Source organism: Hemiscyllium ocellatum, chromosome 4, assembly GCF_020745735.1.
Source record: "Hemiscyllium ocellatum isolate sHemOce1 chromosome 4, sHemOce1.pat.X.cur, whole genome shotgun sequence".
NCBI lineage: Eukaryota > Metazoa > Chordata > Chondrichthyes > Orectolobiformes > Hemiscylliidae > Hemiscyllium > Hemiscyllium ocellatum.
Window position 1 is genome coordinate 66188706 of NC_083404.1, and position 27672 is coordinate 66216377.

Consider the following 27672-nt stretch of genomic DNA (forward strand, 5'->3'; position numbering starts at 1 on the left):
GAGGTAAGGGAGGAGGTATGAACGCAGGCTTTGCAATTCTTGGGGTTACAAAGGAAGGTGCCAGGAGGGGAGGTTGGATTGGTGGGGGGTGGGGGTCGTGGACCTAACAAGACAGTCGCAGATAGAATAGTCTTTATGGAATGCAGATAGGAGCGGGGAGGGAAATATATTTCTAGTGGTGGGGTCTGTTTGTAGGTGGTGGGAATGGCGGAGGATGTTATGATGTAATTGGAGGTTGGTGGGGTGGAAGGTGAGGATGGTTGGGGAGGGTTCTGACCTTGTTGAGGTTGGAGGGATTTGAGAGCAGAGATGTATGAAGTGAATGAGAGGCGCTGGAGGGTATCATTGGCACTGGGAGGGGAATTTGCAGTCTTTGAAGAAAGAGGCCATCTGGTGTGTTCTGGGGTGGAACTAATCCTTCCGGGAGCAGATGCGGCGGAGACGGAGGAACTGGGAATTTTAACGTGTATTATAATGAGTTCAGATTACACTGTGTTTAAGAAATTGGTCTGTGCCTTTAAACGGTTGAGGACTTGAAACAGACGTCCTAACGCTATTTTAATAAGAGATACGTGCCCTGCTGCAGCGAGCTCTAACAACCAATGAAGAAGGTAGACGGAAATTGGGGAAAAGCAACATGGACTTTGTAGTTTTTGTCCAATCGTAGTCTTACAACCGATAAGCAGGCGGAACTACGTGTCCCACCGATCTACTCAAACGCTGATTCAGTGGAAGAATGACAGCGAGGAAAATATAGTTTCTATAATTGCAAAAAACGAACAAATGGCCAATGTTTACTTTTTGCGAGCGATGTGCACACATACAGGAAGGCTGGCGTCCCAATACAAAACCCAACTCCGGTTGCCTTGTTCTGCACTACCCCAACTCTGTAACTCCCTTCGTGTAAGGCCCGGAATTGCAGGAGTCACCACTTCCCTGCTGCAAAAGCTGCGCTCATTTTACTTTGTTAGCCCAGTTCCCAGTCGGTGCATTTTCACAGAGACGAAATTGAAAAATCCAGCTCCAGAGAAGAAGCAAGACAACAAAGTATCATTGAGAAGGAGTACCCCGCCCGCATCAACAACTCAGAAAGGTAATTGTTCCAAAGGAATCCCCTCGAACTAACAACCTTCAATCTGAGTATTTAACACTGCTTTCCAAGATCAAGGTCAGTACAAAACTTAAGTTATTCCACTTCCTTCCCTCAGCCTTTACGTTAGCTCAGCATTCAAAGTTAAAGCATCATAGAAGCGGAGAGCGAACATTTGTCATGAGTGACCTCAGAAAATACATGTACGAAAACTCAAAGAATTTGAATTTATTTAGCACCTTTTTATTGTCAACCATCCCAAAATGTTTCATATGTTTCATTGGAATTTATCTGACAAAGTAAGAAGTTGCCCGGTTATATATTTGGGGCGGCACGGTGGCACAGTGGTTAGCACTGCTGCCTCACAGCGCCTGAAACCCGGGTTCAATTCCCGACTCAGGCGACAGACTGTGTGGAGTTTGTATGTTCTCCCCGTGTTCTGCATGGGTTTCCTCCGGGTGCTCCGGTTTCCTCCCACAGTCCAAAGATGTGCGGGTCAGGTGAATTGGCCATGCTAAATTGTCAGTAGTGTTAGGTATGGGGTAAATGTAGGGGTATGGGTGGGTTGCGCTTCGGCGGGTCGGTGTGGACTTGTTGGGCCGAAGGGCCTGTTTCCACACTGTAAGTAATCTAATCTAATCTAATCATGCTTGTAGAAACAGCCAGACAAATCCGACCTGATCAATTATCTTTCTCATCAGCCTCCTCTCAGCCATCAGGTTAATATGTGATCTTGTCAATGGTGTTGTTAAGTGGTACTTGTACAGCACAGCATAATATACTTGTTTTAAGTTCCATCAGGGCCGGATTTCATTTGCAGCCTCAGCCCAAACGTGGACAAAAGAGCTGAATTCCAGGGTTGATGATCGAAATAGCTATTTTTGACATGGGTACAGCTGAAGGTGTGAAATACCAGCGAAGCTATTGTCTCCTGCTTTCTATTTATATCTTTCTCCTGGATCGGGTTCCTGGGGTTTGTGGGGATCACCACAAACCCCAGGAACCCCATCCAGGAGAAAGATATAAATAGAAAGCAGGAGACAACAGCTTCGCTTCACTTAGAGGTCGCCACTGATGATGTTACCTAGCCAAGTAATGAAACGTCTGGATATCAATCCTACAGCTCAGCGAGCAAACCTACACCCTAAACCTCAACCTGAGCTACAAAACTTCACAAACCTTGCAAATAATTAATCTCTCCACAATATTGTGAAATTAGCCATTCTCCCATCCAATGGATAGAAGCTGGATGGTGATAAGATTCCAGATGTTGAAGTAAAAGTTGTTCCATGGTGAATCCAACTTGTTGCTTGCTGTTCTGAACATTCAACTTGGGACACCCTCCATAGGCAATGGCCACACTCTCACCCTGACTACAGATATCAAGATCTGACATTTACCAGTATCAACATATCATCTGATCCATAACATATTTCTGCACTTCAAGACTGCATTTTTGGAGTGCACTGCAGAAAGGCCTGTTGGCCTTAAAATTACAATCAGGCAACCCTGGAGCATTTGTGACAAGAGGATCCATGCTTGCTGAGAGTTTCCTGCCCAGAGGTAGATTACAGAATTATAGAATTGTACTATATAGAAGAGGTACTTAGGTACATCAAATCTGTACTACCAAGATGGCGGTGATCTAGACGGATCGCTTTGCTGGGCCCTGCACCAGAACATAGGCAAGGCGGAGCTGTAACCCACTCTAGTCAAGTTATTTTTACTTAAGACTGAAAGAATTTTAAAATTCCAGAAGTGTTCTTGCCTTTGTTTTCATTGTGAGGAAATGCCGACAAAAGGAGCGAGCTCCCCCAATGTCGAAGCCGCAGCCCAACCCAGCGACGCAGTAGACATGATTACTCACTAAGCCTTGGTCACAGCTGACTATGTCTCGTGAGGTGCTGGAAAAGCTGCCTCCAATCTCTCCTATGCTTCAGAAGCATGAGCAGCAGCTGAGAAACTTCGGGAAAAGGTTGGACGAGGTTGAACACTGAGTCACAGTGGTGGAAGCTGAGATCAACTCATCTAAGAATTGCATCCAAGCCCTGCAAAAACAGGTCCACAGTTTACTTGATCAGGCTGACGATCTTGAGAACAGGGGCAGGAGGAAAAATCTTGGTATTGTCGGTCTGCCAGAGGGGAAGGAAGGTGAGCCACCAGTAGAATTTTTCGAGAAATGGCTGCTGGAATTCCTTAGCTTGGAGGCTGAAATGGGAAGAATGAAGATTGAAAGAGCCCATCGGGTCATGGCGCAAGGTCAGGTCTGCACCAATGCTTTCCTGGCGCAGTTCCACAATTAAAGAGACAAACAAAGAATCATGGGAGCTTCCAGGAGGAGTTAAGAAGGTAGTTGGGATGGTTAGATGCCTAACTGCAGGCAGTTTAAGCCTGGTTTTGGCATTTAACTACCCTGGTTGCCATATTGGCAACAGGACAGGAAACAGGGTCCTGAGGTGTAGGTACCCCTCTGAGTCAAAAAGTGTGATCTGGGATAAGGTGGGGGGAGGGAAGATGAGGAAACTGGTGAAATCAACATTAATCCTGTGTGTTTGGATGGTCCCAAGGCAGAAGATGGGGTGTTTTTCTTCCAGGATTCGGTTATCTAGAATCTGGCGGTGAAGGAGGCCCAGGACTTGTATGTCCTTGGCGGATTGGGAGGGGGAATTGAAGTGTTTGGCCTGACGTTTGTGGGGTTGTTTCATGCTGGATGTTAGATCCCACCCTCCAACCCGGCATCACCCTCTTGAACTGTCCTACCTGTCCATCTTCTTTCCTACCTGTCTGCTCCACCCTCCACTCTGACCTATCACCATCACCCCCCACTTTCATCTACCTATCTCATTCCCAACTACCTTTCCCCAGCACCGTCCCCTCTCATTTATCTCTCAGTCTCCTGGGGCTTCTCCCACAATCCTGATGAAATGACAAAAACATCAACCCTCTTGCTCATTGGATGCTGCCTGACCGGCTGTGCTTTTCCAGCACCACACTTTTTGGCTCCTATATTTCACCATAAAGGGAACATGTTTGGCCCATTTAAAATTCTCCCACTGTTCTGCTGTACATTTACCTTCAAGTAGCTGTTTGTAGTCTACTTTAGCCAGATCCTAGTTTATTTTAATAAAATCTGTCTTACCCCAGTCCAAAATCCTTTTGCTTTCCAGACCATCTTTCTTCTTTTCCATTACAAACTTACAATGTTTGGTTCTGTTATCACTATCATTAGAATATGATTAAATTTTATTGTCACATATACTCAAGTAAAGGAGTACAAGGGTACAGTGAAAATTCACCATTGCTGGCACCATCTTGGCTGCAAATTAATGTTCTTCCACTGTCTTCTCAAGCTTGTATGGCTTCATTTGCCAGAATTAAGTCCACAACTGCATCTTCTCTCGTAGAACAATCTAAATTTTGACATTAAAACTTTTTCAAGAAGCTTGCCTCCTCCACCCATTTTAAAGTATGATTATCTTAATAATTTGAAATCCTCTCATAATTTGACTCATATTTCTTTTAGATGTTTGAGTGAATTGACAACATATCTGCATCTTAATTGCTTGCAGGCTATTTGCAGCCTATAATACTCCTAACAGTGTTTATTCCTAAGTTCTACCCACAAAGCCTCATTTGACAATTCTCATTCCAATATATCATTCTTCCTTACTGCAATAACTGCTTCCCAAACTAATAATGCAAACACTATTTCCACTTCTGTGTCTTCCTATCTCCTACCTAAAGACCCTATACTCTGGATTGTTCAGTTACCAGTCTTGTCACTCTGTCAACTACATCTCTATGATGTTAACAACATTACAGGTCTTACTTCTAATACTCCCGGTAGTAAAGTAGAGGCCATCCATCCTTGCCTTACTCCCTTGATTCACCACATGGCCGAACTACATAAATGTAAGTTATTTCTTTCATACAAAAAAAAATTCATTAAATGTACTGTAATTACTTTTTAAACTTCATATTTTTTTCCAATAACCAAAGGATCGTTTGTAAGGACATTTATCCTTGAATGTTTTGATAATTGGTGGACAGCTTTTAAGAATATATGAATTATGGTTGGCTAATCAATAAAATCATACAAATACTGGTAATTTGTATCCTTTCAAATTGCATGGTATGATGTTAAATAACTATTTCAAATTCTTGTGGCCTTCAGTAAAAGAAGCTGGAAAAGATTTTACCTATCTCCTCGTTGTCTTGGTTGGGATTGGCATAACTGGTAAGAGACCCTCATATATATGTGTGTGTAATTTCTGATCATTGCCCCTTTTGTTTGCATTAGATTGAAAGGATTAATGAGGGAGTAAAGAGTTCTTAAGAATCAATACTGATGTACAAATATATGAATAAGTCTAAGTCCTCATACATAGCAAACCTTTTATTAGCCTGCATTGATGGGACTAGGAGTTTGCTGGTTGATTAAGTATTCCAAATAGTCAAGTGGTCCAATGGAATTCCCTCCCTAATGTCATTGTGGGTCAACTCACAGAAGGTAGACTGTAGCGGTTCAAGAATGCAGCTCACTACCACTTCTGAAGGGCAACTAGGGATGGGCAATAAATGTTGGCCAGCCAGTGGTGCCTACATGCCACTAAAAAATGAATTTAATAAAAAGTAAAAACACACACTAAGTAATAGAAACGTAATGCGGAGGGTATACACATATTGTTATACTTTATTTACAGCACTTGAATACTATTGCAACTTTGCCTTACATAAAACTCACTGGCAGAGAGCCCCCTTGCTCACATGTCCAAATGACTACTTGGACATCATGAAGATTGCAATAATGCAATAAACTAGTATTCCAAGCATATCATTTTTGCTGGTTTATCGAGAATGCTGGTTCATAATATGCACTTTAAATAAAGTTTGCTGTTTAAAGCATAAGTTAGTGCGCAGATACAGCAGATGATTAGAAATGCAAGTGCCATAAAGACAGAAATTGCTACTAAAACTCAGCAAGCCTAGCAGCATCTGTTAAAAGAAAGCAGAGTCAATGTTTTATGTCTGGTAACTGTTCTGGGAGGAGATAACAGAGCCTTTAGCCTTTATTTTTGAGTCATTATTGTCTACAGGTTTAGTACCAGACGAAGTAGTAGGATTCTGGGTAATCCAAGATGGAGGACGGGAAAAATTGATAGGGAGATAGTGAGGAAAGTGATCGATCTGAGATGGGTACAGCTGAGAACAGAAGTGATTCAAAGAGTCAGGGCAGGCAGGGACAAGGTAGGAGTAATAAATTAAACTGCATTTATTTCAATGCAAAGGCCTAACGGGGAAGGCAGATGAACTCTGCATGATTCGGAGCATGGGACTGGGATATCATAGCAATTACAGAAACATGGCTCAGGGATGGGCAGCTGAAAATGTGTTGCTGGAAAAACGGAGCAGGTCAGGCAGCATCCAAGGAACAGGAAATTTGACGTTTCGGGCATAAGCCCTTCATCAGGAATGAGGAAAGTGTGTCCAGCAGGCTAAGATAAAAGGTAGGGAGGAGGGACTTGGGGGAGGGGCGATGGAGATGTGATAGGTGGAAGGAGGTCAAGGTGAGGGTGATAGGCCAGAGTGGGGTGGGGGGAGGGGGGGGGAGTGGTCAGGAAGAAGATTGCAGGTTAGGAAGGCGGTGCTGAGTTAGAGGGATTCGATTGAGACAAGGTGGGGGGGAGGGGAAATGAGGAAACTGGAGAAATCTGAGTTCATCCCTTGTGGTTGGAGGGTTCCCAGGCGGAAGATGAGGCTCTCTTCCTCCAACCGTCGTGTTGTTATGGTCTGGCGATGGAGGAGTCCAAGGACCTGCATGTCCTTGGTGGAGTGGGAGGGGGAGTTAAAGTGTTGAGCCACGGGGTGGTTGGGTTGATTGGTCCGGGTGTCCCAGAGGTGTTCTTTGAAACGTTCCACAAGTAGGCGGCCTGTCTCCCCAATATAGAGGAGGCCACATCGGGTGCAACGGATGCAATAGATGATGTGTGTGGAGGTGCAGGTGAATTTGTGGGCGCAAGTTTTGCATTTCTTGCGGTTGCAGGGGAAGGTGGCGGGAGTGGAGGTTGGACCAAACCAACCTCCACTCCCGGCACCTTCCCCTGCAACCACAAGAAATGCAAAACTTGCGCCCACACCTCCTCCCTTACTTCTCTCCAAGGCCCCAAGGGATCCTTCCATATCCGCCACAAATTCACCTGCACCTCCACACACATCATCTATTGCATCCGCTGCACCCGATGTGGCCTCCTCTATATTGGGGAGACGGGCCGCCTATTTGCGGAACATTTCAGAGAACACCTCTGGGACACCCGGACCAATCAACCCAACCACCCCGTGGCTCAACACTTTAACTCCCCCTCCCATTCCACCAAGGACATGCAGGTCCTTGGACTCCTCCATCGCCAGACCATAACAACACGACGGTTGGAGGAAGAGCGCCTCATCTTCCGCCTGGGAACCCTCCAACCACAAGGGATGAACTCAGATTTCTCCAGTTTCCTCATTTCCCCTCCCCCCACCTTGTCTCAATCGAATCCCTCGAACTCAGCACCACCTTCCTAACCTGCAATCTTCTTCCTGACCTTCGCCCCCCCACCCCACTCTGGCCTATCACCCTCACCTTGACCTCCTTCCACCTATCACATCTCCATCGCCCCTCCTTCCCTACCTTTTATCTTAACCTGCTGGACACACTTTCCTCATTCCTGATGAAGGGCTTATGCCCGAAACGTCAAATTTCCTGTTCCTTGGATGCAGCCTGACCTGCTGCGCTTTTCCAGCAACACATTTTCAGCTCTGATACTCCAGCATCTGGAGACCTCACTTTCTCCTCAGGGATGGGCAGGACTGGCAGCTGAATGTTCAAGGATACAAATGCTACAGGAAGGATAGAAAGGGAGGCAAATGAAGAGGGGGAGTGGCATTTTTGATAAGGGATAGCATTACAGCTGTGCTAAGGGGGGGATATTCCTGGAAATACATCCAGAGAAGTTATTTGGGTAGAACTGAGAAATAAGGAAGGGATGGTCACCTTACTGGGATTGTATTATAGACCCCCTAATAGCCAGAGGGAAATTGAGAAACAAACTTTTAAGGAGGTCTCAGCTATCTGTAAGAATAATAGGGTGGTTATGGTAGGGGATTTTAACTTTCCAAACATCGACTGGGACTGCCATAGTGTTAAAGGTTTAGATGGAGAGGAATTTAAGTGTGTACAAGACAATTTTCTGATTCAGTATGTGGATGTACCTACTAGAGAAGGTGCAAAACTTGACCTACTCTTGGGAAATAAGGCAGGGCAGGTGACCGTGGTGTCGGTGGGGGAGCACTTTGGGGCCAGTGACCATAATTCAATTCGTTTTAAAATAGTGATGGAAAAGGATAGACCAGATCTAAAAGTTGAAGTTCGAAATTGGAGGAAGGTCAATTTTGACAGTATTAGGCAAGAACTTTCAAAAAGTGATTGGAGGCAGATGTTCGCAGGAAAAGGGATGGCTGGAAAATGGGACGCCTTCAGGAATGAGATAACAAGAATCCAGAGAACGTATATTCCTGTCAGGGTGAAAGGGAAGGCTGCTAGCTAGGGAATGCTGGATGACTAAAGAAATTGAGGGTTTGGTTAAGAAAAAGGAGGAAGCATATGTCAGGTATGAACTGGATAGATCGAGTGAATACTTAAGAGTATAAAGAAAGTAGGAGTATACTTCAGAGGGAAATCAGGAGGGCAAAACAGGGACATGAGATAGCTTTGGCAAATAGAATTAAGGAGAATACAAAGGGGTTTTACAAATATATTAGAGACAAAATGGTAACTAGGGAGAGAATAGGGCCCCTCAAAGATCAGCAAGGTGGCGTTTGTGTGGAGCTAAAGAAAATGGGGGAGATACTAAATGAGTATTTTGTATCAGTATTTACTGTGGAAAAGGATATGGAAGATATAGACTGTAGGGAAATAGATGGTGACATCTTGCAAAATGTCCAGATTACAGAGGAGGAAGTGCTGGATATCTTGAAACAGTTAAAGGTGGATAAATCGCCAGGACTGATCAGGTGTACCTGAGAACTCTGTGGGGAACTAGAGAAGTGATTGCTGGGCCTCCTGCTGAGATATTTGTATCATCGATAGTCACAGATGAGGTGCCGGAAGACTGGAGGTTGGCAAGTGTGGTGCCACTGTTTAAGAAGGGTGGTAAGGACAAGCCAGGGAACTATAGACCAGTGAGCCTGACCCCGGTGGTGGGCAAGTTGTTGGAGGGAATCCTAAGGGACAGGATGTATACGTATTTAGAAAGACAAGGACTGATTCGGGATAGTTAGCATGGCTTTGTGCGTGGGAAATCATGTCTCTCAAACTTGATTGCTTTTTTTTGATGAAATAACAAAGAAGGTTGATGAGGGCAGAACAGTAGATGTGATCTATATGGACTTCAGTAAGGTGTTCGACAAGGTTCCCCATGGGAAACTGATTAGCAAGGTTAGATCTCATGGAATACAGGGAGAACTAGCCATTTGGATACAGAACTGGCTCAAAGGTAGAAGACAGAGGGTGGTAATGGAGGGTTGTTTTTCAGACTGGAGGCCTGTGACCAGTGGATTGCCACAAGGATCGGTTCTCGGCCCTCTACTTTTTGTCATTTACATAAATGATTTGGATGCAAGCATAAGAGGTACAGTTAGTAAGTTTGCAGATGACACCAAAATTGAAGGTGTAGTGGACAACGAAGAGGGTTACCTCAGATTACAACAGGATCTGGACCAGATGGGCCAATGGGCTGAGAAGTGGCAGATGAATTTTAATTCAGATAAATGTGAGGTGCTGCATTTTGGGCAGATCTTAGCAGGACTTATAACTTAATGATAAGGTCCTAGGGAGTGTTGCTGAACAAAGAGACCTTGGAGTGCAGGTTCATAGCTCCTTGAAAGTGGAGTTGCACGTAGATAGGATAGTGAAGGCAGCGTTTGGTATGCTTTCCTTTATTGGTCAGAGTATTGAGTGCAGGAGTTGGAAGGTCATGTACAGGACATTGGTTAGGCCACTGTTGGAATATTGCGTGCAATTCTGGTCTCCTTCCTATCGGAAAGATGTTGTGAAACTGTTTGAAAGAGTTCAGAAAAGATTTACAAGGATGTTGCCAGGGTTGGAGGATTTGAACTATTGGGCGAGGCTGAACAGGCTGGGGCTGTTTTTCCTGGAGCGTCGGAGGCTGAGGGGTGACCTTATAGAGGTTTACAAAGTTATGAGGGACATGGATATGATAAATAGACAAAGTCTTTTCTCTGGGGTAAGGGAGTCCAGAACTAGAGGGCATAGGTTTAGTCTGAGAGGGGAAAGATATAAAGGAGATCTAAGGGGCAACTTTTTCACGCAGAGGGTGGTATGTGTGTGGAATGAGCTACCAGAAGATGTGGTGGAGGCTGGTACAATTGCAACATTTTAAGAGGCATTTGGATGGGTATATTTAGAGAAAGAGTTTGTAGGGAAATGGGGCAGGTGCTGGCAGGTGGGGCTAGATTGGATTGGGATATCTGGTCAGCGTGGACAGGTGGACTGAAGGGTCTGTTTCCATACTGTACATCTCTCTGACTCTATGACTTACTATATCTCCAAGAGACACGGATGGTTAAGGTTCAAGTCTGCTACTGAGACAGGCCCAAGGGAGTACCAGAAAAATGTGGCCAGAAGTTTAGAAAGCCAACTATGGTTTTCTGGGATATCAACCTATCTCTCCCCATTGTTCTTAAACCCCTTCACCTTCACTCCTTCTCACCAATGTATCATCTGCAGCCATTCACCCAGTATCCACCATAGACAGACCTTGGGAGCCATGTAAAGTAAAAGCAAATCTTTGAAATGAATGCTAAAAAATGAACATTTCAATAGAACTGGCGCTTGAGCATACCATCATTCATACTGCACAGAAAACACAAATCCAAACCCATTGCAAAAAATGTTAAATCCCAAGTGATCATTAAGTTGTTAAAACAAAGAAACATATTATAAGCCAACTAATCCTTTAAACTTTTAGTCAAACTGTGTTTATAATTATCTGCTCAGCTAAGTGCTTCTGTTGGTTTTGAAACTCACCCAAGCATTCAATATGTGCTCCGCTGTCAGAGTAAACCATTCTGGCTCCAGACAACAGAGACTTTAAAACCAAAAGAACAGATGGCTAGATCATTATTGAAGATTATCTGTCGCAGATGGTCTATCCCTCAAAATATTTCAACAGTAGGTGATTGCTCTTTTAACTCAAGTGTTATAATTCCATCTGCTTGTAATAATGGACAAGCAACAGGCCAATTCTTTTTAAAGTTAAAGCTGTGGACTTTAAAATCACTTCAGATCATAGCACATAAGTTCCAAAGCACTGTTTTCTTCAGTTTTGACTGCATAACACCACCTTATCCAATGTTAGAAGTATGGAAGAGTACATGATTATTTAAGTGAAGAATGATTGGTGAATTCTGTTGTTCAGAGTGATTTTGGTTATCAATATATGAATTGCAAAACATTAGAATGCAAATACAGCATATAATCATGAAGCCTAATGGGATCCTATCCTTTTTGTTACAAGAGGAATAGACCATAAAAGTAAGGATGTTGTGCTTCAGTTATACAAGACATTGGTGAGACCACATGGCTCATACTGTAGCAGTTTTGGTCTCTTTATATGTAAGGAAGGATATAAATGCATTGGAGGCAGTTCAGAAGAGACTTACTACATTGATTTTTGGAATGTTAGCTCGTTGTCTTATGGGGAAACATTGAACAGGCTGAACTTCTTTCTACTAGAGTTTAGAAGAGTGGGGTTCACTTGCTCGAAATGCATAAGATCCTATATGGTAGTCATAGAAAAGATTATTTCTCTTGTGGGTAAGAAACTAAGTAGGGGCGGAGCAGACAGTTTTAAAATAAGCCTTTTTGGAATGCTTTTTCTCCTAGAACTAACCTTCAAACTATCTTCCTCATGAAGTAGTAGAAGTAGGATCATTGAATATTTTTAAAGCCAAGATCGATGCATGTTAGGCAAGGTGTTATAACTCCAGTTGATCGTAATACTGGGTAAGTCAGGTTACATAGCAATACCTGGCTTGATAGATCATATTAATTTTTTTAGTTGGTTAATGTGGTGGTTAATCACAGAAAAATATTCACAAGAGACGGCAGATGTTCTTTGACAAGAGAGCATAACAGGTACAATAAAAGTAAAAGAAAACAAGGGAAAGAGTTGGGCCACAGTAATTGTGTATGGAACTAGAGAATGTAGATAGGGTTCTAAATGAATACTTCATGTTAGTATTCCTTATAGAGAGAGAGAGAGAGAGAGACAATATCAAGGAGAAGGTCTCTGATACAATTTAAAGAAATTAACGTACAAAAGGAGGAATTTTGAGTGCTCTGGCAGGCTTGAAAGTGAAGAATTAATCCAGGGCCAGATGAAATATATTCCAGATTGTTGATTGGGAGAAGGCAGGAAATAGCAGATGGCAAAAATTTTCAATATTTTCCGGCCACAGACAATATTGTAGCATTATTCTGGAACGGACTAAGGGATAAACCAAGAAACAAAAGGCCAGTCAGTCTGACCTCAGTGGTAGGGAAACTGTTAGTAACAATTCTGAGGATAGAGTTAATCTACATTTGGAGAGGCAAGGATCATTCTAGAACTGTCAGAATAGTTTTGCTAAGGGATGTCCTGTCTGACTAAATTGAATTTTTCAAAGAGGTGACCAGGTATGTAGAGAAGGGCAATGCATTGATGTAGTTACTCAGATTTCGGCAAGGCTTTTTATAAGGTCCCAAATGGAAGACTGACGCAAAGGTAAGAGCCCATGGGAACCATGAAAATTTAGCAAATTAGATCCACAATTGATAGAGTGGCAGAGGGTGAGTGTTGAGGAATATTTTTCCAGCTGGAAGTTTGAGCAGTGGGGTCCACAGGGGCCAGTATTGGCCTACTTGCTGTTTGTGGTTAATATAAATTAGTTTGATATGAATTTAAGAAGGTTGATTAGTAAGTTAGGAGATGATGCAAAAATTGATGGAATGGTAAATAGTGAGGAGGATAGTCTTAGGTTACAAGAGGATATAGATAGACTGGTTAGATGGACTGATCAGTAGCAAGTGGAATTTAATACAGATGAGAGGTGATGCATTGGGCAGAATAAACAAGACAAGGAATATATATTGGTTGGCAGAACCCCAGGTAGAACCAAGGGGACCTCAGTTTGCATTGTACACAGATCCGTTAAGGTATCATGACAAGCGAATAAAGTGGTTAAGATGTCATATTGGGATATTTGCCTTTATTGGCTGAAGTTTGGAGTTTAAAAACAGGGAGGCTGTGCTGGAACTGTATGAAATTATGTTTTGGTCACAGCTGGAGTATTGTGTGCATGCTCAGGAATCCACATGATAGCACTGGGTAGGGTGCAATGGAGATTTACCAGGATGTTGTCTCAACTGGAGAGTTTCAGTTATGAAGAAAGATTGGAGAGACCAGGGTTGTTTTCCTTCGATCAGAGGAGATGAACAGGCAACATGATTGAGATGTATAAGATTATTAGGTGCAGGAATAGGGTAGACAGGAAGAAACATTTCCCGTTGATGGAATGATCAGTGACCAAGAGGCATAGGTTTAAGGTAAGGAGCAGAAGATTTACAAGAAATGTGAGGAAAAACTTTTCACCCAGACTTGCGGGAATCTAGAACTCATTGCCTGTAAGGTGGTAGAGCCAGAAACGCTTATTACATTTTAAGGTAATTAGAAGTGCACTTGCAATGCCAAGGCACACAAGGCTGTGTGTGAAGTGTTGAAAAATGAGACTGGAATAATTATATAATAAAACATTAGAACTGTAGATGCTGAAGATCTGAAACAAAAATAGAAATTGCTGAAGAAACTCAGCAGGACTGGCAGTAATTGTGCAGAAGACACAAATGGTAAAACAATGTTTCATCCTAATTCTGAATACTACCCTATTGCAGATACTTAATTCACTGGACATATTGCAGTATCTCAACTATTTCATTTCTTAGTTCACTGTTGCCCCCAATTTCTGTTTGAACTGATGAGGCAGTTCTTTAATTCCTTTTTGAGTCTGCTGGTGTGAACCCTTGTTTTAAATTTTGCTAGCCTAAGCATCAGTTCTAACAACTTCAATACATGTTCTCCGAGCTTGGAAGCTTCATAAACTAGGGTGACTGGTTCCCCTACACTAAAACTTGATTTTCCGCTGTCCTCTCTTCTAAATTGGACTTCTGTTTCTGCTTAGAAAAAAATTATTCTCCCTTCTGAACTGAACTACTGATTTGCCTGAGCTGATGCGAGGTTAGTAGCTAAACTAACACCATCTAGCCTGTTTGTAAACGGAGTAGTGTAAACATTCCATTCATTAACACCCTGCCAGGCACATGATTGAAGTCACATGGTTTTCTTGCAAGTTAATGTACTTGGGTCACTGTCCCAAATGACTTTCTGACTTTTATAAACATATCTTTACAGAACATGACCAAATTTTTTTGTCTCTTTACAAAGTCCCAATCAAAGTTTATTAGGAGTAGATGGAAATGTAGAATTCAAAATGTAAACTGATAAGTCATGCTCTTTCTTAAAGATGGAAATGGCTCATTGCACCTCTTTGCTTCTTTTACTGGGACACAAAACTATAGCCCTTAACATCCCCAGGGAGCTTGACAGGATACATTCTGAAAGGATGTTTCACCTAGTGGTGGAGGGGGGGGGGGGTCACAGTTTCTGAATAAGGGACCTCCCAATTAAACGAGATTAGGAGAAATGTTTGTTACTTTTTAGAATTCTCTTCCACAGAGCAATGGAGGCTGGATCATTGAACATCATAAGGATGAGTTAGATTTTTGATCAGCAAGGGGATCAAGGGTATAGCGGGAGGCAAGAAAATGGAGTTAATGCCATGACCAGATGAGCATGTTCGCAAATTAATTTTTAGGAGTTAATGAAGACACAAGTTCAAAGAGACATTCATCATACTGTAGGTTAATTGGCATTAATGTGTACACTTAGTTTTGTTATACCCGCATTATAAATAAAGAGTAGGCTGGAAAAAGCACAGCAGATCAAGCTGCATCAGAGTTGATGTTTTGGGTCAGAACCTTTCATCAGAACTGGAGGAGGTGAAGGGGGCTGTGAAAAAAAATAGAGGGAGGGAGGTGGAGACTGGAAGAAAGGTGGGTGGGAGGGCAATAGGTGGATCCAGGTAGGAGGTGGTTGCGATTGGACAATTGGAAGGGTGGAATGGATAGATAGGAAGGAAGTTGGGCAGGTTTGGTCAGGGTAATGAGACGGACTGGAGAGGGAGGGCTTGGCTGGAGATGAGACAGAGGATGGGAAGATTTTAGAAGCTGGTGAATTCTATGTTATGGCTGTATGGTGTAAGTTCCCGAGGCAGAAGATGAGCTGTTCTTCTTCCAGTTTATGTGTAGCCTTGTGTTGATGGTGGAGGAGGCCCAGAAAAGGCATGTTGTCAAGAAAATGGAAGGGGGAGGGATAGTTGAAATGGATAGCAACTGGAAGGTGGGGTTGATTGGAGCATATGGACCATAAATGTTCCCTGAACTGATCCTGAGCTCGGTCTGTCTGATTAAGAGGAGACAACATCGAGAGCAATGAATGCAATAAATCAGGTTAAAGGAAATGCATGTGAATCTCTGCTAGACTTGGAATGATTCTTTGGGGCTTGCATGGTGGTGAGTGGGAGGTGTGGGGACAGGTTTTGCACCACCTGTGGCTGCAGAGGAAGGATCCAGCTGTGGAGGAGGGGTTGGTGGGGAGTGTGGGCCTAATGAGGGAGTTGCGGAGGGAACAGTCCCTGTGAAAAGCGGTGGGGTGGGGAGGGAAGTATCATTTTGATGGTGGGGTCAGACTACATGTGGCAAAGGTGGTGGAGGATAATGTGTTGAACTTGGAGATTAGTGGGTTGGAATGTGAGGACCGGGGGACTGTACTATTGTTTTCGGGGTGGGGGGGGGGTTTGTTTCAGGGCAGAGGTACAGGAAATGGAGGAGATACGGTTGAGAGGATTGTTGAACACAGGAGGGGAAATTGCGGTCCTTGAAGTAGGAGGTTAAAAATCACACAACACCAGGTTAAAGTCCAACAGGTTTAATTGGAAGCACTAGCTTTCAGAGCACAACTCCTTCATCAGGAGGTTGGGCTGCGCTCCAAAAGCTAGTGTTTCCAATTAAACTTGTCGGACTATAACCTGGTGTTGTGTGATTTTTAACTTTGTACACTCCAGTCCAACACCAGCATCTCCAAATCATGAAGTAGGTGGACATCTGGGATATCATAGAGTAGAATTGCTCATCTTGGGAGCAGATCCAGCAGGGGCAGAGGAATTGGGAGTATGGGATCATGTTTTTGCAGGAGATTGGGGTAGGAGGCGGTGTAATCAAGGTAGTTGTGGCAGCTGGTGGGTTTGTAATAGATGTAGGTGCTGAATTGGTTGCCAGAGGTGGAGACACATAGGCCGAAGAAGGGGAGGGAGGTGTCCGAGGTGGTCCAGGTGAATTTGACGCTGAGGTGGATGGTATCTGTGAAGTGGATGAACTGTTTGAGTTCCTGATGGGACATGAGGCAGTGCCAATACAGTTCTTGGTGCAGCAGAGGAAAAGGTGAGGGATGGCAGCATTTGTGGAGCAGGAGAATCAATATCTCGGGCGTAAGCCCTTCGTCAGGATGTTCCTCGTGAAAGGCGTGTGCCCAAAACATTGATTCTCCTGCTCCTCTGATACTGCCTGACCTGCTGTGCTTTTCCAGCACCGCACTCTCGACTCTGATCTCCAGCACCTGCAGTCCTCACTTTCTCCTCGGTGAGGAGGTGAAGTTTGATTCAATAATAATTAACCATTTCAGAAAAGCAGTTTGTTGAATACTGAACATTATTTTAATTTTTGATCGTCGTTATTCATTACTTGCAAAAGAAAGATAACATTTGCAAATTTTGAATGCAGTGTATTTGGTGATTAGGCACTAATCTTAATATTATAAGACATAGCAAATTTCTGAGACAGGATGTATGACAAAGCACTTCAGAAATAAAATCTCTTGACAAGTTTCACATTTGGGCAACAGCTGTTCGTGAGTCCATTAGCATTTGCACTCTGTTTAGCCAGTCTCTATGTAAGTTAAGAGGTTAAAGCAAGGTTAATGTCTTCTCAGGAGCCGCTCATACAAGCACTGTGGATTTGAGTTACCATGTTTAGTTGAGCTTTGACAGAAGACAGACTCTGCCCCTGGACAGGAACATAAGCAATGGAAACAGTGACAAAGTATTCTCTTGTTAAAGTGGAAAAGCATTTAAAAACATGGTAACTAGTATTTATATAAACGGTTTGGATTTAGGAATTTAGGTAGCATAGTTAGTGTGTTTGTGGATGACACCACAATTGGTGGTATACCAGGCAGTGAAGAAGGTTACCTAAGATTAAAGAGATCTTGATCAATGGGCTGAGGAATGGCAGGTGGAGTTTAGTTTGGATAAATGTGAGATATTACATCTTGGTAAGCCAAACAAGTGCAGGACTTTGTTCATTTAATGGTTGGGCCTTATTTAGTGTTATTGAATAGAGAGACCTATGGTTTGAAGTACATTGTTCTTTGAAAGTTGCATCACTGGGAAACAGGATGGTTAACTATGTATTTGGCGTGGAGAAAGTGAGGACTGCAGATGCTGGAGACCAGAGTTGAAAAGTGTGGTGCTGGAAAAACACAACAGGCTAGGCAGCTTCCAAGGAGCAGGAGAATCAACGTTTCGGGCATAAGAAGGGCTTATGCCCGAAACATCGATTCTCCTGCTCCTCGGATGCTGCCTGGCCTGCTGTGTTTTTCCAGCACCACACTTTTCAACTCTATGTATTTTTCCTAGGAGCATCAAGGCTGAGGGATGACTTTATAGGAGTTTATAAAATCATAGGAGCATGAATAGGGTGAATAGCCAAATTCTTTTTCCCAGGGTAGGGGAATCCAAAGCGAGAGATAATGGGTTTTAGGTAAGAGAGAGAAAATTTAAAAGCGACCTAAGGAGCATCTTTTTTACGCAGAGGGTGGTGTGTGTATGGAATGAGCATCCTGAAGAAATGAGGGAGGCTGGTGCAATTACAACCTTTTAAAAAACAACAGGATGGGTATATGAATAGAATAAGAAGGGTTTGGAGGGGTATGGGCCAAATGCTGGCAAATAGGACTAGACTAATTTAGATATCTGGTCAGCATGGATGAGTTGAAATGAAGGGTCCACTTCTGTGCTATACAACCATGTGACTATGAATCTAGAGGATATATTTGTAAGCTGAGAAGGGAAAGATTTAAAAAAGATTTGAGGGGCAACTTTTTCACACAGGATAGTTTGTGTGTGGAATGAATCATAGAATCCCTACAGTGTGGAAACAGACCATTCAGCCCATCAAGTCCAGACTGACCCTCTGAAAACATCCCACCCAGACCTACCCCTCTACCCTATCCCTATAACTCTGCATTTCCCATGGCTGATCCACCTAGCTTACACATACCTGAGCCCTATGGGCAGTTTAGCATGGCCAATCCACCTAAGCTGCACATCTTTGGACTGTGGGAGGAAACCAGAGCACCCAGAGGAAATCCATGCAGACATGGGGAGAATGTGCAAAGTCCACACAGACAGACCCCCGAAGCTGGAATCAAACTGTGGTCCCTGGTGCTCTGAGACAGCAGCGCTAACCACTGAGCTACTGTCTGAACTGCCAGAGGAGGTGGTCGAAGCAGGTACAGTTACAGCATTTAAGAGATATTTAGACAGGTACATGAATAGGAAATATTTAGAGAGATACAGGCCATAGACAGACAAGTGGGACTAATTTAGTTTGGGAAAGTGGATCAACTTGGACGAGTTGGACCGAAGGGTCTGTTTCCATGTTGCATGAATTGATGATTCTATGACTCTATTTCACTCCACTGTTGTGTGCCAGTGGCAAAGCACTTAGTGATATACTTTTGAATAGCAGAGCAGTCTAAAAGAGCTGATTGGCTTACTCCAATTGGTACTTGTAATCTTTACAGATAACTGACTTTCAGATATAACTTGTGGAAGTATTTTAATTATATTGCTTAGTGTTATCATCCCTCCCTCTTCCTCTAACTGAAAAAAAAGGAGAGAAAGATTGAGGGAGGCTATTAGAAAATTGTTGTAGCCTGGAAGGTACTTAGTCTGTTGTAAAGATTGCATTGTAGTTTCAGTAACCAGTTAATTAGAAATTACCAGTGAAATATTTTGAGATGGACTGCTGCAGTAGAGAGACTGCTATGGTAGAAATGTTGCTGGCTGGAATAAGTGCAGGCTTAGGTGAATGGCAGGCTTCGATAAGAAAGTCAAGCATGCAAAAGGCAAAGTAAAAGGGAAGAGATGGCAGTCAGGGTAGTGGTGTAATCTTCCTGCCAGATGTGGGAGATCAGGGACCAATCCAGTCTCCCTGATGAGTATGTCTACAGGAGGTGTAACCAGCTGCAACTCCATACGTGGTTTGGTTCACATGATGGCTGCATGCACTGAGGAGCATACAGGGTGTATCGAGTGTGATAGACACTAGTAATGGGGAGGTAGTCACACCGCAGGTTCAGTTAGATAGATGGGTGACTGTCAGGGGAGGCAGACAGGTAATACAAGAGTCTCCTGTGGCTATTCCCCTCTCTAATAGGTTCTAAATACTACCAAAGGGAGGGTGGGGAGTAGCTTATCAGGAGTATAACAACAGCAGACAAGCCTGTGAAACTGCAGCTGGCTTTGCTGTAGAGGAGGGCCAGGCAAAGTGCAAGCAAGTGATAGTGGTAGGAGACTAGCTACTTATGGGCACAGACAGTGATTTCAGTGGCCACATTCAGGACTCCAGGATAGAGTGTTGTTTCTTTGGTGCCAGGGTCTTTGGTGGCATGAAATTCTTAAGGGAGAAAGTGAGCAGCTAGAGGTTGTTATGCACATTGGTACCAACGACATGGTTAGAAAGAGGGATGAAGTTCTGTGGAGTGAGGAAAGAGGTTGAAACACTGGAGCTCAAGAGTAATAATCTTTGAATTATTACCAGTGCCTCGTGCTGGTAAGGCAAGGAATAGAAAGGTAGGATAGGTGAATGTGTGGCTAAGGACCTGGTGCGTAGAGCAGAGTTCCAGGTTCTTGCATCATTGGGACCTCCTATGGGATAGGGGTGACTCTACAAGAGAGAAAGGATGCATCTAAACAGAAGGGAACCAATATCCTCACAGGGAGGTTTGCTAGTGCTTCTTGGGAGAGTTTAAACTAGAGTTTAAGGGAACCAGAGCAACAGGTCAGCAAGTGGAGGGATTAAGGGAAAGGTGGATGTTAGGACCCGTAATGCTGATAGGAAGGACAGGTAGAGACAGATAAATGAACACAGTGGGACTGATAGACTGAAGGGTGTTTATTTCAAGGATAAATCATTCCTCTCTCACCTTAAAGTTATGTCCTCTCATTTTAGACTCCCCTACCCTGGGAAAAAGACCTTGGCTATTCACCATATCCATGTCTCTCATGATTTTATAAGCCTTTATAAGGTCACCCCTTAGCTTCCGAAACTCCAGCTTACTGAATTTTTCATACTTCTCACAAGTGCCATAGGTAGCAGTGAGACACCATTTGGGATCAATGCCCGCTAAACACCTTTTTAATAGCACAACTCACATCATTAATGTTCAATCTCTCATATTACCCAATTCACAAACAAGGTCGACATAGGGAAGTTTCAATGGGAAACCAGAGTGGATACCAGGCGAATTTAGTTTGCAACTTGCTCTGAATAACTTTTATGGTATCTCTGGTCAAGCTTCAGTCAATGGAATGATCAAAGGGCAACTGGCTCATGCACACCTCCTCTATGGGTATTGCCATCATGTCCAACTGGTATATCAACAATTCACTGGCAGTACGGTATAGAAGAAAAGGTTTGCATTTCATGACACACCAGCAATTAACATTGGAAAAATGCAACAAGGGCAATTTTCGCAGAGTCAGACTCTCAGCTCGCAGACTAGACTAGACAGCATCTAAGGGATGCTTAATTCCTTTCTGAGAGCTTGTTCACTTAGCAGCTACCTGCACGCTCACAGTAGCCTTGTCTTGTCTCGCCATGTCAATTAGTGCATTCCCAAATTGAGCAGCTTGCCTTACTGCCAAGCAGTTCTCTATCTCAGGGATAAACATCTTGCTGTCTAGCATTGTGGTACGTCAGTTCCGTGTTCTGTGTGCCAGCTCCATATGTGGCAAACATGGCATGTACAGCAAACGGACAACTATTTATCCATCCTTAAGGGGAGTAGTTTTAATGGAGGCACCTGCCAACCATAGTGTCCCGGTACAGTAAGTCAAGGGTATCTCCCTTACTAGTGCAGGGTTATTTACAAAGTAAAGCTCCCTCTATTCTTTTAAATTGCAAATTAGGCTTTCTCTGTACTGTCCCCATCAGACATTCCCAGGACACCTAACAAATGCTATATACAAAGTGAAGCTTTCTCTACTCTTAAACTAAGAGTGAATCTCTGTCTACTCTTTCAAACTGAAAATAAAGCTTAACTGATCCTTTGTCAAAGCTTTGACAAAGGGTCAGTTAGACTTGAAACATCAGCTCTTTTTTCTCCTTACAGATGCTGCCAGCCCTGCTGAGATTTTCCAGCATTTTCTCTTCTGGTTTCAGATTCCAGCATCCGCAGTAATTTGCCTTTTGAAAATAAAGCTTCCTCTATTCTCTTAAACAGAAAGGAAAGCTCAGTCTACTCTTTCAAACAGAAAGTAAAGCGCTCTCTACAATGTACCTGTCAAACACTCCCAGACCAGTTACAGTGGAAGGTTAGATACAAAGTAAAGCTTTCTGTACTCTTCTAAACTGAGAATAAATTGACATCTCAGCTTTAAAGTGAAATTAAATTCCCTCTGCTCTCTCAAATATAGAATAAAGCTCTCTGTGCTCTTTTGAAGAGAAAGTAAAACATCCTAAACACTGTCCCAATGAAACTCTCCCAGAGCAATTGTAGCATGGGTTTAGGTACAGTTAAACTACCTCTGCTCTTTTAAAAATCACACAACACCAGGTTATAGTCCAACAGGTTTAATTGGAAGCACATTAGCTTTTGGAATGACACTCCATCAGGTGATTGTGGAGCGTCGCTCCAAAAGCTAGTGTGCTTCCAATTAAACCTGTTGGACTATAACCTGGTGTTGTGTGATTTTTAACTTTGTACACCCCAGTCCAACATCGGCATCTCCAAATCATGTCTACTCTTTTAAACTGTGAGTAAACCTCTATCTAATCTTTAAAATGAAGCTATGCAAACTGTGCACTTTTAAACTGAATGAAATTAAAACTGCCTCCATACTGTCCTCTTCATCTACACTTTCTATTCTTATGGTTACCTCTGAGCTGGTGGGAGTGCAGGAAGTGACCTTAATGTTGCTTCCTCTGAGGCCTCGGTCATCTTGTCTTCAGAGCTCCAGCAGGACACTTTTGAAGGAGCTGAGTGTTTCTTCACGCAGCTAATGAAACTTCCAAGACAAAAGAGGAAGAAGCCATCACAGCCAGACTTTGGCAGTCAAATGTAATGATTGAGAGTGACAGTAGGGGTAATTAAAGAGTACCATTGGCATGCAGATTGATACGTACTTGTTTTGTGGTACACACAAGTTTCTCCGCATAGACTGTTCCCGTCTTCTCTTGTATGGGCCAAGTGATTCCCTCAAATAAGATAAAACAGTTCTTTCTCATTTCAGTCCACAAATTTTAAAAGCACAATTTTTTTTAAAATGCTGGCTTTCTCTACCGTTATGGTTGTCATCACATGTAATGAGAAAAACTAGGGAATGAATGAAATTTCCTTCGGTGGCTCAGCTGTTGTGCGTGTGGAAAAAGAAATGAGAGTTCCAAAGGACTGAGGCAGGATAGAGGGCGTGCAGGTTAGCAGTGTGAGAGGTTGATGGTGGATGATGTTTCATGTGATATTGGGAGTGATGGGGCATAGTGTGGCTCTATCCCTGGTGGATTGGAGAAGGCTTTTGCTTTGCACTGTGAACGTGCCACTAATTCGGGTGGCAACCTCAGGCCAGGCTGGCAGAGTCTGGTGGCATAGCTACCTCTATTGGACTTCTTCAGAAGAGGAAACCCCCTCCTCTAGACCACCCCTATCAACCCCCCCCCCCCCCAATCCAGTAGGACCTCAACGTCCCGTCACTGTGTTTATTAAGAAACTGATCGATAGATCTTGTTCCTTGAAATCCAGTATATTAAATTGGCCACCTTGGTAACTTTTATTTTATATTATGACCCATGAAGTGGTGAGACTAAAGTGATATTGCACCCCCCCCCCCCCCCCCCCACCCCCACCCCCACCTCCAGTCTTGCTTGTAACAATTTGAGCGTATCTTTTTTGGGAAAACATTTAATTTATTTCATAGTGAAATGTTCTTATTTTTCCTTATTCTATTAAAATATAAAATATCCTTTCAGGAGGTTTATTCTACGTAATATTTCAAGAGTTGTTTTCCTCCTCAAGTCCCAATAAATTATATGGAGATGCCCTGAAGAAGTGTAGAGCACACCCTGAGGTAATCACCATTTTTTTAAGAAATCTCTATATGTGTAAATGTGTACATGTATGTGAATGACTTCAGTTACATGTAGAGAATTTTAAAAAGTGATTATTTTCCTAGAATGGAGTTGAATGCAGGGAAATGTAAGCAATGTTCAAAATAGTGAATGGTTTTGATAGTGTAAATAGGAAGAAATTGTTTCCGGTACAGCCTGGGTCAGTAATTGGATGCTACCTGCTGACATATATGGCAAAAGAAACTTAAGGGGCAGGACTTTTCTACATCACATTTGAATGATATGGAACAAATTGCCTGAAAGAGATATGGAGGCAAACTCAGTAAGAATGTTTAAAAAAAATTTGAACACACACTTGGAAAATATTATTGGCTTATGGGGAAAGAGTTGAGGTGTGGGACTGATTAGAATAGTCTTTCACTTGCAAGGGCAGATATGGTGGCCTCAATGTCCTCCTTCCTTGCTATGTTACTCCAAAAACTTTTAGGCAGAACAGCTGTTGTGGGACTTAAATTCCATCAATTCATCTTTGCTCTCAGGAAAATATTATTAAAGCTAGTATTCATTTTACTCGATGTATTTTAGTTTCTTGAAAATAAATCTCATGTAGCGTTTGTTTCGATCATCATGTGCAACATAGGCCAAGTTGATGTCGGGAAAATTGGATCAGGAAGGTTGAAGGTGAACAGACAGGGAGCAAAGATTGGGAGCAATGTTACAATACAAGCAACGAAAATACAACATTTTGTCTCACTCAATTGTGATGCCCTGAGTATTGTAACCTATACCTGGTCATCCTACCTGAAATGGTGTGAAGTTCTGAGAAAAATTAAAAGTGCTGGGCCATTAGTGAAATCTAGGAAACTGCTCTTCAATCGTCACTGACCCATCACCGACAACTTAGAACTAGTCAAAAAGATCAGTTTGATAATTATATGAAGTGCTTTATTTTGTTTGGAGAGTTGTTCTCTGCTTTAGTTTGAAACAAATCCAGCTATTGTGAAGGAATTCATCACATCAACTGGCAGAAAATATACTACTTCCTAATACCTAACCTATTTCTGGATTTGGATTTCATAAAACTTTAATTCCTACTCTTCTCCCACCCCCACCTCCAACCTACATCTTTATAACAAACTGTCCCTCTGTTTAAACTTGATTTATTCCTTATATGTTAACCTCAAAATCTATTCCTTTCTTTATTTTGTAAATCTCAACCAAATCATGCCTTAGGATCCATTTCCCTAAAAGTTAGTCAAATCTGCTTCTGCTTACCTTGATAACTAAAGTACTTCAAGTCAAGAATTGACTTGGTGACATAAAAGATTTCCAGTGCATTTTCAATCACATGCATCATCTGGGTCGTCTAAAACTGGGCATGGTATCATAACTGAGGCCTGACCAAGGTCTTGTATGAAGACAAAATATTATGCCTTGGTTTGTTCAGCCCAACACACTGTTTGACCAAGCTATCAATTCATGGCAATGCTTATGAACTTGCACAGATTATGCCCTAAAACATCCAAGTTTTTTTCTCACCATCTGTTTTAGTGCTTTTCCTAAAACAGTGATTCAACCTTTTCCTATTGTAAGCATATCAAGGCTTAAATTGTCGTAATTTTTTAGATTAGATTACTTACAGTGTGGAAACAGGCCCTTCGGCCCAACAAGTCCACATCGACCCGCCGAAGCGACAACCCACCCATACCCCTACATATACCCCTTACCTAACACTACGGGCAATTTTAGCATGGCCAATTCACCTGACCCGCACATCTTTGGACTGTGGGAGGAAACCGGAGCACCTGGAGGAAACCCACGCATACACGGGGAGAACGTGCAAACTCCACACAGTCAGTCGCCTGAGGCGGGAATTGAACCCAGGTCCCTGGCGCTGTGAGGCAGCAGTGCTAACCACTGTGCCACCGTGCCGCCCCTCAGTGAAACTTGTGTGAGCAAGAGCCTGCTGTAACTTGGTATAAATTCTATTATAGCTTTTACTGCTTTGAATTTCATGACTCCAAACTTTTAGCTTACCTTGTTCAATTTTCTGTAATATCTAAAAGTTTGCAGATCCCCCCCAACACCTGCATCAGTAATACATATCATAAAGAACTGCAGTTCCAGCAGCAATCCCTGTAGGACATCAATAACAACTGTCCCCTAACAGATCCACGTCTGCCTATAATCAGTTTCTGCTTTTGTCTTCCAGCCAAAATGAAGGTCTTAATGAAGCTCAATAAATTACTAATTTGGCATCATTAATGGCTTTCATATTGTAGATTAAGATTTAAGCTTTCTCTAAGTTACTTCTCTGAAGATTGCAATTTTCTTTTCCTCATCTTGGGAAATGATGGTGACCTCTCCAACAAATGTCCTCAACTTTATAAAACAGCACCATCCTTCTCAAAGATATATTTAGTATCCCTCATAGGTCCCTTATTGTTCAGTTGTAAATTACAACTCTAATGATGTTAAGTTAATAAAATTAAGCATTTTTCTATTTACTGACTTCAAAATAGGCCTGTAGTTACATCAGCGAATCTTGCTTTCTCGTTCAAAGATGGCGTCCATATTTGTCCCTTTATATGTCCCAGAGTGCATTGAGCTATGGAAGATACACAAATACATATCCCATCTTGCTAAGGACTCTGGGATAGATATCACTTGGACCAGATTATCTGTCTATTTGCAAGTTTATGTTTCTATCTAAAGCCATATATTCATCAATAATTATACCAACAGTTTAGCTATTAATATTGCATTATAACAATTGAGCATTGTCTTCACAAATGAAGACTGATACATAGTGCTTGTTTAATATTTCTGCCATTCCCCATGAGTTCTTACCAACATGTCCTTGAATGTCTACCAATGACCCATTATAGTATGATGTTCTTATTTCTTAACGTTATCTTCATTATCATGTCTGTGATCCTCTTTTCTATTCACTAGCTAGCTAATTATGGAAGGGAGAGAAGGAGAAAAGAAAACATAGGAAGAGATGGAATGTATAGGAGAGTAGAAATGAAACTCAACTACCATCAGTTAAACTTATAAATCAGAAAAAGAAGCATTTGACTGGCTGTTTATCCTACCTTGACTCAAAATGGTGTTGATTTTGGTATCTTTAGGAAGGGAGGGCTTCACCATGGTCCAATTCTGATCTGGAGTCACCGTCAGGAGCCTGGGCAGTTCCACAATACAGCCAGATATGAGTTGCCAATGTTGTGGTCCGTCTGGGACTGTCTTCTGAGAAAGATCGAAAGACATGAAAAAGACTATCAAAGCAAATGAGTCATAGTGTACCCAGTCAGTGAAAATATTAAGGCTCACCATGAAAAGATATTCAAGAGTGAATATAGCTTTGTTTTATCTGGTGATTTGAACTGTGAAATTGCCATATAAAATGTTTTCAGAGCACCACCTTCAAACATGTTGGGGGAATTTTTTTTTAGATTAGATTCCCTACAGTGTGTAAACAGGCCCTTTGGCCCAACCAGTCCACAGCGACCCTCCAAAGAGTAACCCACCCAGACCCATTTCCCTCTGACTAATGCACCTAGCACTATGGGTAATTTAACATGGCCAGTTCACCTGACCTGCACATCTTTGGACTGTGCGAGGAAACCGGAACACCCAGAGGAAATCCACACAGACACGGGGAGAACATGCAAATTCCACACAGACAGTCGACTGAGGCTGGAATCGAACCTGGGGCCCTGGTGCTGTGAGGCAGCAGTGCGAACCACTGAGCCACCGTGGGCTATCAATTTTAATATGTAACATACATTCTGAAAAAGAACATTGTCAAATGTTCTTGATTAACAACTGCTAGATGTGAAGTATTTTCCATTTCTGGTGAATGCTTTCAGATCAGCATATCTTCGTCTGTTCTGTCTGCTGTATATGCCCCAGGCCCAAACTCTCAGTACGGTCTGCTCTGCATAAAATAAATACA

At 42.6% G+C, this 27672-nt stretch overlaps 1 protein-coding gene across 1 annotated transcript in view; it reads left to right on the forward strand.

Moving 5' to 3' along the window:
• Positions 1–654: 654 nt before the first annotated feature.
• timm21 (translocase of inner mitochondrial membrane 21) overlaps positions 655–27672 on the forward strand; it is a 44618-nt gene continuing 17600 nt past the window's right edge. Inside the window, exons 1-3 of the mRNA XM_060823326.1 lie at positions 655–1093; positions 5265–5327; positions 23613–23710. Of these exons, the coding sequence (XP_060679309.1) occupies positions 784–1093; positions 5265–5327; positions 23613–23710 (471 nt within the window). The 5' untranslated portion in view covers positions 655–783. The remainder of the gene's footprint in view (positions 1094–5264; positions 5328–23612; positions 23711–27672) is intronic.